Below are 13,501 nucleotides of genomic sequence, written 5' to 3'. Positions count from 1 at the left end.
ATTAGTTTTACATCTCCATGTCCATGACTTACGAAACATAGTCATCAACTAATACATATGATAGTCATTGACTCTAACTAGGGACATCTTCTAGAACAACCATACAAGAAAAGAGTCTCACAAACAATTCACATAATTGCTAATCAATACAAGGTGTCCTTCACAGATATTCAATTAAACAATATATCATGGATGCAACAAAATATGCTCATCTCTATGATTATCTCTAGGGCATATTTCTAACACAATGACATGTCTAGTGTAGTATGTCAAAACATGGATAGTAATATAGACGGTAAGAGGTCATTTTTATTAATATAATTAACAAAGATAGATAGGGTGACCAATTTTGTAAAGCACCATTCATAGACTTTTAGTGGGAGGTGGATGCTCTACCCGCCTCCGTAAAGCCAAAGTGGTTGCATGCAAAATGCTAGGATATAGTAATGCAAGGAACCAAGCTAAGGCATGTAAGTGAAACCCAAACAAGAAGCTAAGAAGCTTCCAAAATGAACAAAGTACAAGAATGAAGCTAAAAGAGAAACTTTCAGCCTTCTCCAATCTCCAGCAAGATCCCTTCGATAGATGGTATCTAATTTTTTCCTACTATGAAAACCTATATCACCTAGTAGAATAGAGGACAAAGCTTACGCCTACTATATATATCCAATATGTATAGTTAGATACTAAGTTCTTTTTTCTCTTCTCTTCATTCACTTTTCAACTAGGTTTGGAATTAAGTTTTTGGATTGGCATAGACAATGGCATGGTTGTATAGGTGTTCTTAACCATCACAGTTATGAGTTTGACTTGTTTTTTATATTCAAGTTACAAGGTCATTTTGTGCTAGCCACAGCCTAGCAATCGAGGGGCTACACATGTGGATTAAGGACAAGGCCCAACCCATGTACGATCCAAGGACACCCTTGTAATTTTTATACTCATCAAGGATTAGGGGGAAATAACTCCCTTCTATATAAAGGTCTTTCCACTTTGCTTCTCACTCTCCCTTATTAGGTTAAACACAAAATGTGCATCGCCGCCGCCACCATATAGAACCACTTATCATGAACCGCCGCCATCACATCCACTGCCTCAACTAGTGTTACCACCTATGGTTCATTGTTGTGTCTGCTTCTTGTAGCACTGTTGGTCTACAAACATTCATATTTCTCTCAACATCTGGCACAGGTAAGCCCATAAGCCCTAACCCTAGATCTCCATATTTAGTTATTTCAGTTCTTGATGAGCAAATATGAAACTAAATCAGTTTGCTAATAAGAAATTTAACTACTTTTCCTCTTGAAGACCTCCTATCCCTATATGAACCCACATCCAAAACCCCTCTAGCAAAGTGTGGCTAGCTTTCCCATGCCATGAACCTTCAACAATGATAGTATCAGTAATGCACTTCCATAAAAGGGTTCATATTTAATTTTAGTTTTTCTTTTTGGTGTTTTAATTAAGCTTTGAGACTTGATTTGAAGTATTAAATAAACCCTTCAAATTTCTTTCTAACTTTGATAATACACTATTCAATGACAATGCACTTCCTTAAATCCCTATACTTCACAGCATGCCGCCTTCCAAAGCACGCCGAAAGAGGTCACTTCGTGATATCACTGCCACCGTTGCCACTGGGACTGTTGCCAACTCGAAACCTGGCTCATCATCGACGAACGAGGGGAAGCAACAGGACAAGAAAAAGGAGGGTCCACAGGAACCGGACATCCCACCATTACCGCCGGTGGTGGTGAATATAGTCCCACGACAAGGATTAGGATGTGAAGTAGTGGAAGGGCTACTCGTGCCTAGTCGGAAGCGAGAGTACAAGCCCAATAGCAAGTATACTGTGGGAAATCACCCGATCTATGCCATCGGGTTCAATTTCATTGACATGCGCTACTATGATGTCTTTGCCATCGCCAGTTGCAATAGTGTAAGCAACCGACTTCTCCCTACCTCTTGTTTGCTATCCTTTTATCCTATTGAGGTTTGGGGAGTTCTATATGGTGAACGAAAATGGAAGTTATGATTTTGGTGGGATTGGATCTTGGTTTATAACTAGAAAAGGATTTGAGTATAGGTTATGATGTGTGGCTTTATGGTAGGGAAACTTAATATCTTTTCCTATTTTGTTTTTTGGCATCACGAGTAATGGTTTGGGAAATAAAAGGGAAAATGATTTAAAATTATTTCTCAATAGAGCATGCCCTTTTACATAGGGACATTTTAGTCATTTTACACACACTTTAGTCATTTTACACACCGTAATTATGTCACAATCAAAGAATCATTCCTTGGTTCAATTGAATGAGATGATTCAACTAGTTCACATCTCTATACCTAACAATATAGTTTTTCATAACTAGAATTCTTAAAAAGAATTAATATGAACCTAAATATTATTTCACTTTCTTGCCCCTTATAATATAATACATTTGTCACTCCCATTTTGGCAAGGGTGGTGGGTATTTTGGGGGATGGAATGTTACTATTTTTAATTTGATTAGAAGCTATAAGCTTTGGCTATATTTTTATTAGGAATTTGATGTTCATTTTCAATATATTGTGATCTATTTTCTTAAAATGTGAATTTGTTGTGTATTTTGATGAAGAGTGTTTATAAGATATGATTTTTAAATTCTCTTACGACGAAACAATATTATGCTACTTTCATCTATTCATCTTGAGGAATCACCTACCTCACTTCTTGATCTTGCAGGTGATAATTTACCGATGCCTTGAGAATGGTGGTTTTGGTCTTCTACAAAATTATGTTGATGAGGATGTGAGAAAGACAATGCCTGGTGCATGTGGTTGTTAATGTTAATTTGATAATATGCTTTTATCTAATGTCTGTGGTGCCTATTTATCTCAGAAGGATGAGTCATTCTACACTCTAAGCTGGACCATCGATCAAGTTGATAGCTCACCGCTGTTGGTGGCCGCAGGAAGCAATCGGATCATTCGGGTCATCAATTGTGCTACCGAAAAGTTAGATAAGGTCCCTGCCCCTGTGCTTACTCTATGTTTGTATGGAAAAGTTGATTGAAGGTTGATGTTCACATATCAATATTTCAGTAGTTTAGTTGAAAATACAATTTATTTATGCTCTCTATTCTTGAACACCAGTTGACTTTGCTTTGATTAAGCAATGGTCTTGCTCATACAATATTCTAGGAGTTGAATATTCAATATGCCTGTTACATGATAGCAAATACATAGTGAACTAGGACATGTACTAAATATTTAATTTCCCTTTATGACATTCTCTAGAGCTTAGTTGGCCATGGTGGTTCAATACATGAGATAAGGACTCATGCCTCGAAGCCATCACTCATCATTTCTGCCAGCAAGGTTAGTAATAAATTTGTCGTGTGTCGATTTTTTTACACTTTTTAACATGACATTATTCTATAGGATGAATCTATTAGGCTATGGAATGTCCATACTGGGATTTGCATCTTAGTCTTTGCAGGGGCTGGAGGCCATCGACATGATGTGTTGAGTGTTGTAAGTATCGATTGCATCTTGTCTAGACATTGTTTTAAATATCACTTGCCCCGAAGATAACACTCATTAGAATTCTAATGTTACCATTTGTTATTGAGCATGCCAAATTTCAATTTTAACATCATAGATAAAATAAGACCCCACAATTACTTTTACTGTTTATCTACTTCCATTACATTAGGCATAAAGTTACTGATAAAAAAGACAATCTTTTGTCTGAAGGACTTCCACCCTACCGAGGTTGGGATTTTTGCAAGTTGTGGCATGGACAATACTGTGAAAATTTGGTCAATGAAAGGTTTGGGAACTACTTTAAACTAGCTTCATGTTTACATTTTGTGTTGTATGTTGCATATCATCGACAAATATTGCCAATGTTGTCACAGAATTTTGGATATATGTTGAAAAATCATATTCATGGACTGGCCATCCATCAAAGTTTCCAACGAGGAATATCCAGTTTCCGGTATGTTAAGTAGCTATAATCACCTGAGCTCCTTTCTTTTTTTGCAAACTATTGTTGGTGTTCAGTTTTCATGCCATTCAAGCATACATGTTTCTTTTCTTTTAGGTCTTGACTGCTGCAGTACACTCTGACTATGTTGATTGTACAAGATGGCTTGGTGACTTCATCCTATCAAAGGTAAATTCTTCATTTGTTAAATGGCTATACATTTTTTATAAAGGAAATTTTTTATTAATTTCAAGCACTTTAGATTGAAATAATACAAAATCTTAAAAACATTTTTGGCCTCCATTTAAACAAGCACAAAACCAACAAAAAAGAGTAAACCAACCCATTCTAGTGAATATTAATGCATAAACTAGATTGCTACCCATATGTCTAGAAAAAGTAGCCTTGACCGCGTATCTTAATTGTCACCATGCCGCCACAACCAAACCGTGCAAATATGGTTTTTGGAGAATGGACCAAGTAAGAAACCAATCAATAATTGAGTATATAGCATGCACAGGAGAAATAGATCTCTTATTTTCAAGAACAATGGTATTTTTTATTAACCATAGGACCAACAAGTAGCGACTACCCATAGCAAAACTAATGGCTTCAGATTATTACTGGTTGTTGAAGTGTATACGTGGTTTGCCTACTTTCTCCCAACAGTTTAAGCTTTTGGATTGAATCGATTAGTGCGTTCACTCTTACATGGTATCAAAGTTAGCGATTTTGGGTTTGAATCCTAACGGAAGCTTTATTTGTGACTTCACCTCTTGATTTTCCATTTCCTTTCTATCTGCACGTGAGTGGGGGTGTTGAAGTGTATAAGTGGATTGCCTACCTTATCAACCTTTTGGATTAAACTGGTTATTGGTTAGTGTGTTCACTCTTACACTAAGTATGAGGTTTAGCTAATCCAGTAGCCAACTAGATTATAGCACAGTGGACACTTCACATGTGCAAACTAGCACTCAAAACATAAGTCTTTAATTGTCTCATCTTATGACAAAACAACATATTTCACTACCATTCTATAACATCTTGATTTGTACATCAGTCTTGTTAATGCTAAATAGTGAGATTTGATCGTCAATTGGCCAGTTGGATGTAAATTCCAGTGAAATACATCTTGACCTTGGGTTAAATGGACATTAGCAATGTGTGGGAACAAATTGTTCCAATTTGCTAATTTAGGTCTTATGAGGTCCCTACGCCAAAAAAGGTTTGATTGAAAAAAAATTAAAAGACATTTGCTAGAGTAACATGTTTAGATCTAGCTATGTTATATAAACAAGGATATTGATCACATAAAGGAGCAACTCCCAACCACTTGTCCTCCTAGAACCTAACTTGTGATCCATATTTTAGTACAAAGGATCCAAAGTAATTTAGTGTAACGTTGTAAAGAACCTTGGGCATCCCCAAAGCAAGCAGAAGAGTTCGCTTTTATAAAATAAAAAAATTGATCTTTAAATATGTATATTACCATAGTAGATTAGTTCGCTTTTATAAAGTAATGTTGTTCTTTTGTTGGTTTGTACACCAAACTGTTGGTTTTTAATTAGTAGATTAGTTTGTAACACATTTCCTTTTATCAGTGTTAGTATTGGTTTATTATGCATAGGGAAGGATCTGATATGTGATAATTAACATGGATTTGCAGAGTGTAAAGAATGCAGTTTTGCTTTGGGAACCAAAACCAGACAAGCGTAGGCCTGGGGAGGTGACACGCTTTACCTTGTCCCGAATTCTGCACCTATTTTTATTACTATCATACTCATCTGCAGTTTAAAACTTGTCCCGCGATCTTCTCAGTTTCTCAGCACTAAATTTATACCTCTGAATCAGTATAGTCGTTTTCTCTTTGTTCGTATAGGGGAGTGTTGATGTTCTTCAGAAGTACCCGGTGCCAAAGTGTTCATTATGGTTTATGAAATTTTCATGTGATTTTTACTCCAACCAGATGGCAATAGGTAATGCCTTTAATTTTGTGAAGACTGTTTTGGCACTAAAGCTTTACGTACGTAATATTAGTTTTATCTTGTACATTGATGGAAAATAGATTGCTCAATATCTATATATATGACTATATCTTGGGTTAGATTATAAGGAACAACTCTCTCAGAGTACGCGGTTCTGAATAACAACCATCTGCTGCTGCTGCTTAATGCGAACAGGCAACAATAAAGGCGAGATCTATGTCTGGGAAGTGCAGTCCAGCCCGCCCGTCTTAATTGACCGGTAAATTTCCAGTTCTTCTCCTCCTCGCATCGGTTCCTGCATGGCTAGCTAGCTGGATAGTAACTCCGACGCTTCTGCTGGATGCAAACACTTGTGCATTTTCAGGCTGTGCAACCAGGAATGCAAGTCGCCGATAAGGCAGACCGCAGTGTCATTCGACGGAAGGTACGTACGCACTACTCTCACTATCTGCTCATGCATGCATTCATCGCACGTACGTGTGAGTGTGATGTGCTTGTTTCCTCTTTACGATATGTTGGATCTCACTTGCCCAGCACGATCCTTGGAGCCGCCGACGACGGCGCGATCTGGCGGTGGGACGAAGTGGACCCTGCTGCTTCCAGCTCCAAACCTGATCAAGCTGCTGCGCCCGCCGCCGGTGTCGGTGCCGGTGCCGGTGCCGACGCCGACGCCGACGCCTGAGCGAGAGGACCGTCGCCGCCCGCCGGTTCACATCGATCGTACTCCGTGCTGGTTGATTAGCTTTACCCATTGGTATGTTTTGGTTCAGAGTCGCCAGATCTAGTGTGTGGCTGAACGTTGAATGTTAGGATGCTGCTGTTTGTTATGCTCTGAGTCTTGAGTTCACTTTGTTAATTTGCACCGTGGATGAGATGAATAACTTGACGTTGCAACTTTGCATCCCATATATGCCGTAAATCTGCCGTCTGTTGTTTGTTCTGCGTTGTCTAGAATTAGTGGAGATGCTGTGCTGGATGGAATGTATGCTAGTCTATTAAACCGTGCTCCACTCTGAGATAATCGACCAACTTGTCTTATTATTGAAAGAACTGTGGAAAAAACCAAAAAAAAAGTCGTTGTGGTTTTGTTTATTATCAAATATATTTTACATAAGACTTAAAAGTTTTCATTTTTTCATGAATTTTTTGAATAAACCGAGTAGTCAAAGCTAGGGTCAAAAAGGCAAACAAATTATATTTTAAAATGGAGGGAGAGTACATTGTTTTAAGACGAATTGTTTAATACAACTCGAGAATATTCTGATACATTAATCCTATGATATTACCCTAAAAAACATTAATCCTATGATAGAGTGTATAATTACAAATGCACAAAGGTTCTTTTCATGTGAAATCGTATTATAGATAGGGGTCATAGCGCGCCCTTGTCCCTACAACTTACGATGTTCATGAGTTAGGTTAGAAAAAGGTTAGAGCAAGTATACTAAAGTGACATATGCAGGCTACAAGGAATGCCACATCAGATTTTTGGTGACGTTGAAGGAAGAAAAATAGAGGGAGAAAAAAGCGAACCAATTGCGAAGGTGCCTTCTTCCAAGGGCACGGTCCATGGAGTGTGGTAGCCGACATCAAGGTAGAGGATTATGGTAAAGTTATTTGAGCAGTGTCTGACAACTAGCATGAAGGCTTAGGATTTTCTAAATGCATCTTTGAGCGCTATTGATGTAGATGTTAATGATTTTTAGGGCTGATGACCAAACCAAAGATGAACTTGGAAACGAAGGAAGGTTACTGAAAGTGTATAGGCCCCTAGTTTAGTTTCAGTGATTAATGATAATATATATTATTGTGACTAACAAGTGTTTTATAGAAACAAGGAAAGTTAGATCACAATAATAGATATGATCAGGATTATTATGTGGTACCCATGCCCTTATTGATGAAAATCAATGGTTGGTTTTCATAGGATAATCGAAAAGGTTAAGGATCAACTGTAAATGGAGTTGTTGGACACTTAGAGTAGTGATTTGACCTTTTTCTTTGGTAGTACTATAAACGGACATGAAAAGCGTAGCTTTACCTAAACAAGTCTAGTTAAGTATGATGATGCACACTTGTGAATACTAGTGCTAGGTAAACCCATGAGATCTCATGTGAAGTTCGAAACAAAACCTAATTCGAAAAGTGATTAAAACATGTGACTTAACAATGTTGTAGTAGCATTGGTCGAGTTTGATGGGCACCTGATATGGGTCACTAGACATGAGTGTGCCCTGTTGTGTTTGAGTGAAGCACTAGCATATCAGGTGTGCAACAGATATGGTGCACCAGACAGGACACCCAAAGAGCTTGCAAAATTAGCCGAAAACACTTAGTGCTCACCAGACATATCTAGTGTACTACTAGTTATTCTCGTTATATATGAACCCTATTAGTTATTCTTGAATTGCTTCGATCTTTTACAAAGGAAGTAGTTTTTCCTTCATCTCCATAAACTGTGGTTTTCCAAAGGCATTAATAATAAGATTTAGTATATTAAATTCAAAGTTGAGGTACTTTATTATCGTGAAACCAACATTAATACTATAGACTTAACTAAGGAGTCTATTGGTGCTTCCTTCTCATGTATTTTCTTCTTGAAGTGTTCCTTCATCTTGGTGCTAACGACGACATTCAACAATGTGCGCTCTTGCTTGATTGGTTTGTATATATGGTGGTGTTCCTTTACTTAGTGGCAACATACCTTATCGATAAACTAACCCTTAGTGAAAGAAATGAAAATGTGCATCCCACTGGGAAATCACTCATACCCCTAAGAGCTAACTTAATGGAACATCACTCATAGCCCTAAGGGCTAGTTGGAAGTACTTTCTCATTTCCTGTATAAGGGCTAGTTCATGATTCAACTTCTTCTCCATTTCTCGGTGAACTATCTTAGCACGATTCCTATAAAAACATATACAACTAAACAAAGGGTGGTGGTACTGAACACAGTGGACCCAAGCACTCGGAAATGGGAAGGACAAGTTGCATGGAAAAACGACAGGCTGGGAACTATTGTGTCTTGTCAAGCGTGTTCGTCCAGCTATAGGACATGGGTATTTATAGGGCAACTAGAGGTTGGTATCCTAAAATACGTCCAGACCCCTAGTTATCAACTACGTTCCTAGAATATACTGTACAACAAGGTAATTATAGAATAGTAAGTTTGTTATTCTAACTCCACCCCGACAGGTGGGTCCGTTGTCGCCTGGTTGAGAGTGGGCCCTGCTCGGCCAGGTCATTGGCATTGTCCGTGCAGACGTGTTCCCAATATCGAGGCAATGAAGTTGTTTGACACTTCTTCGAGAGTCGGCATGAGGCCTTCGCTTGCTAGCGCGAACTTGCCCACGAGCGTCCTCACCATGGGCCCCGCTGACAAGCTTGGTCCGGAAGGGCCAAGCCATCCCTTTGTGGGGTGCGGGTTGAAAGAATCTAGGCCTCTGGTTAGTTTTAGTGATTAATGACAACATAAGATTATATATGACTAACGTGTGTTTTGCAGAGCAAATGGTAAGTTAGGTCGCATTACAGGAAGTTGTGTTGCAACGGTGAAAACAATCCCTGAGATGAGGACTTGAAGTGACGACTAAAAAGATGAATAAAAAAGATGAAGGTCTTCATATTCCAAGTGTCGAAGGAGTTGCGAACACTTGGTATAGAATTAGGTCTTCTATTTTTTTAGTCGTACTATAAAGAGGGGTTGTGGATGAGTAGTTTGACCAAGAGATTTCTAGTGTAGCGTTGGTGCATATTCACACTCACATCTAGTGCTAGGTGTCACTCTATAACACACTCACAAGTTAGAACGAAAACGGTTTAGAAAAAACAAAGGAAAAAGAAATTAGGGTTGCTGTCTTAGGGGTATCTGACTGTTCGGTGTGCACCAAACTGTCCGATGCGCCCTCTAACACTGGGGCCAGCCAGCCCCGGGGGCAGCGTCTCTGCCCCCGAGAAAACTCGAGAGAAACGAGTTTGAGAATTGAATTTTAGCGGCCACACCGGACTGACCGATGTGCACCGGACAACTACTGTTCACTGTCAGCCCAACGGCTAGCTATCAGAACTAGCCGTTGGAGCCGACCGTTGGCGCACTAGTGGCGCACCGGACTGTCCGGTGCGGCCATACGCAGAACAGTTTAGCAATGGCTAGTTTGGTGGGTGGAGCTATTTATACCCCCTTCACCTACCTCATTAAGAGTCTTGCTGCCCGCATTAAAGCCCACTCATTGCTAGAGCATTGCAAGCACCACAAAGCCTAGTGAGGTGATTAGAAAATCTTAATCCCGTGTTAGGACCTTATTAGTGCAAGTGAGAGCCACCTAGAGCACACACCATATGCATTAGGCTTCTCTTGGTCAAGTGAAAGTCTATGGCTTGTTACTCTTGGTGGTCGGCATCACCTATATGGCTTGGTGGCGATTGGAGAGCAGTGATCAACCCGGAGGATTTGTTGATGACCTGGCTCAAGTTTGTACACGGTCGTGAGGGATCCACCGCGCCGGAGTGGCAAAGGATCACCTCATAGTGAGCACTTGGTTCTTGCGAGGACTAAGGGGGAGCGATACCCTTGCGCGGGTGCTCCAACGAGGACTAGGGAAGAGTGCCGACTCTTCGTTACCTCGGCAAAAAATTGTAGGAGTCTTCTTAACCTTGCTTTACATTCCGCATTTAATTTGAGCATTTCACTTTGTTCAATTGCTTAGCAAGTATTTGAAGTAATGAATTAGGGTTGCTATTTTTCTAGTAGTATTTACTTATTGCTAGTAGTTGGGTGAAGTTAGGCTCTTGTTTAGGGTTTAATATTTGTTGATTTTTAGAAAAGCCCAATTCACCCCACCTCTTGGGCATCATGATCCTTTCACGGGTCTTCGATCTTGCGTGATAGGGTCACGTACATGGAAAAGGGCTTCATCCTACGAAGTTTAAGCCCATCCCTCCCCCCTGCCACATATGCCTTTGTTCGCCATGGCTTGTTACCCTGTGTCAAAAATCTTATCAGGTGGTAAGTGTGAGGTCTGATCGAGGGTTGGTTCCATCTTCGATCCGCATAGGGTTTAGGGTTGAGCTCAAAATTGATGTCCTTGTTAAAAAGCATTATTGCACCCAACTACTTTGAGTCACGTCTTTCTTAATACTTCATTCTATTGTTTGGAGAGATGGGGTTCTATATTATGCACCATGTGGGCATTATGGACCACAAGAAAAAGGAAAAAAACATGGAGAAACATTAATTTCTATATGTCAAGCTTACAATTGTATGTGGAAACTCTAGCAAAGTCACACAAAAATCTTAAAGACACACAAAAAACTTGCTATAAGTTGAATACACCAGGATTTTATGCTATATATATAACAAAGCTTTGGTTTTTGATGTGTTCACCATGGGGTCAGGGCATCTCTACTATGATGGCGATGGCGTGGGTCAACAGGAGCAGTGGTGGAACGAGGATGGCATGGGCACATGGGCTCGATGGGGGAAGTGGCGGTGCAGGGAGAGGGCTCGATGGGCTCACTAAGGAGGACACAAGAAGAACAAGAGATTGAGAAGAGCATGAGGATGGCCAAAGTTATAGGGGAACTAGTACTAAATACCTCTAGGTGGGAACTAAAAGAGAACCTTTAGTATTGGTTCTTGCAGAGAACCATTACTAAATACCTTTATGCAAGAACTAAAAACGAACCTTTAGTATCGTTTTATGAAAGAACCGATACTAAAGGGTTCTTTATAGAGATGGTAGACTAAACAAGGGGTGTTCTTTAGAGACATGGCATACTAAACAAATCAAGTAAGTATTTCAATTTGAAGCTTATGGTGCCAAGCTCCTCTCCGTTCTTAGCGCCAACTTGAGGAGGATGAGGGTTTATAAAGCAAACACATTAGCACTAGCTGAAGACATCAAATGGTACTAATATTAAGTCATCGGTACTGATTAAGGACACCAACTGGTAATAATATAACTAGTACCGATTTGTGTCTTCAACGGGTATATTGATGACTTAACATTAGCATCGGTTGACATCTTCAATTGGTGCTAATGCTTTTTCTGGGGACACGACAGTTAAATTCGGTACTAACACTTGAGTCTGTATTGGTTTTAAAGCAACTAGTATTGATGTCCTCGAATAGAATCTTCTTTCTCTAATATTTCTAGAACATCCACTACAACTGTAAGATGAGAGGGAGCTAGAAGGTCTTGATGCTCACATGTGTTTGAGCTTATAATATTTTTCTCTTCTGTGTTCATCAATTGACGAGTAGCAATAGAAGGTAGGGTATTATGTCATACTGTCATCTAAACCTCTCTAGTTGTTTGTGTGCCAAGTCCCAATCCTACTCAGGTCCAACAAGATCTTGCGTTGTGCTCCATCTTGTCTCGTAGTGATACTCTCTGGCGTTGAACATAGACTTCGAAAGGCATACATGTAAAACTTAGGGTTAGTTTAAAACCCCCATTTTTCGAAAGGATTTTTATTTTCCCAAGGGAAATTAGTCCATTTTCTCTTGGAAAAATTAAGTTCCCAAATTAGTCTTTAGAATTGGTTTTTGACGGGTATAATACCAATAATTGACAAGTCAATACTGAAATGTATGTAGCTATACATGTCCAAATAGGCTGACCCGATAGTGGGCCAGTGATCCGGCACGGCCGTGGCCTGGCACGAGCACGGCCCGGCCCGATAAGAAGCGTGCCCGGGCCGGCCCGGCCCGATAGCCGTGCTGGGCTTGGGCCGACTGTTTGGCCCGCGGTGCAGGCACGGGCCTGGCTCGGTTAAAGGGTAGGCAGGGTAATGTCCCGCTTGAGGGACTGATTTTGTAACGGTCAGTCTGTTTATATAGTTATAATACTGATGATTCTGTTATTATATCAGAGCATTCTGAATTGTGATATATGTTTATTTATGTATCTAAAATTCTTTATCTGAGTATGTATCTAAAATTATAAATATAATTAATTGAATCTAAAATAAATTTAAATATTATCTTTAAATTCTGAATTTTGGAGTATTTTTTGTTTACGGGTCCGAGCCCGACCCGACACCATAGGTCCATCGTGTCTTCGGCCCGGCACGACCCGTGTAAGAATAATCGTGCCGGATCTAGGCCGCGTCACGTAGTCCACGGGCCAGCCCATTTGAACGAGAACGGATCCCAGCTGCACTGATTGAATTAGCGCCGCTTTCTCGCTCGCCTATGGTCACTCTACTGATTGAATCATGTGGCTCTTCTCCTTCCCCTTCCCCTCCTCCTCCCCTTCCTCCCCGGCGTCGGAGCCAACTGCACCGTCGGCATGGGCTGCGACCTCGCACTGGGCTCATACCACATCACGCCGAACCAGAATCTCACGCCCTACAACACAGGCTACCCCAGCCTCCCTGGACTACATCCAAGTCGGCAGCCACGTAAACGTCTATTTTCCCCTGCAGCTGCGAGCTGCCTTGTCCTCCCGTTCGCGCCCTTCTCCACTTACCTCGCCGGATCCTTCCACTACAGGGTCTCCGGAGGCGAAAGCTACGCCAGCATCGCGGGACGTGTACTACCACT

General features: G+C 40.4%; 1 protein-coding gene across 2 annotated transcripts; it reads left to right on the top strand.

The window, feature by feature from the left end:
• The first annotated feature begins 1,005 nt into the window (after positions 1 to 1,005).
• LOC542075 (fertilization independent endosperm 1) lies at positions 1,006 to 6,895 on the top strand. 2 transcript variants are annotated; one of them, NM_001111711.1, is made up of 14 exons: positions 1,025 to 1,191; positions 1,576 to 1,939; positions 2,726 to 2,791; positions 2,882 to 3,007; positions 3,280 to 3,360; positions 3,424 to 3,516; positions 3,739 to 3,814; positions 3,903 to 3,982; positions 4,088 to 4,159; positions 5,637 to 5,696; positions 5,850 to 5,946; positions 6,151 to 6,214; positions 6,320 to 6,379; positions 6,490 to 6,849. In NM_001111711.1, the coding sequence occupies exons 2-14, from the start codon at positions 1,577 to 1,579 to the stop codon at positions 6,635 to 6,637; spliced, it is 1,386 nt and encodes a 461-aa protein (NP_001105181.1). In that variant the 5' UTR covers positions 1,025 to 1,191; position 1,576; the 3' UTR covers positions 6,638 to 6,849. The 2 variants fall into 2 exon arrangements, with proteins under 2 accessions (XP_023158000.1, NP_001105181.1); XM_023302232.2 differs by lacking the exon at positions 3,424 to 3,516 and having other exon boundaries at positions 1,006 to 1,191; positions 6,490 to 6,895.
• The last annotated feature ends 6,606 nt before the right edge of the window (positions 6,896 to 13,501 follow it).

The sequence above is a fragment of the Zea mays genome, chromosome 4, assembly GCF_902167145.1.
Source record: "Zea mays cultivar B73 chromosome 4, Zm-B73-REFERENCE-NAM-5.0, whole genome shotgun sequence".
NCBI lineage: Eukaryota > Viridiplantae > Streptophyta > Magnoliopsida > Poales > Poaceae > Zea > Zea mays.
This window is presented reverse-complemented; position numbering and strand designations above follow the sequence as displayed.

Bases quoted from the DNA above. Each gene is read 5' to 3' on its own strand.
- LOC542075 (NM_001111711.1), top strand. From the start codon at position 1,577: ATGCCGCCTTCCAAAGCACGCCGAAAGAGGTCACTTCGTGATATCACT. The intron at 4,160-5,636 runs GTAAATTCTTCA...ATGGATTTGCAG, and splicing joins GTGACTTCATCCTATCAAAG to AGTGTAAAGAATGCAGTTTT. The intron at 6,380-6,489 runs GTACGTACGCAC...TCACTTGCCCAG, and splicing joins GCAGTGTCATTCGACGGAAG to CACGATCCTTGGAGCCGCCG.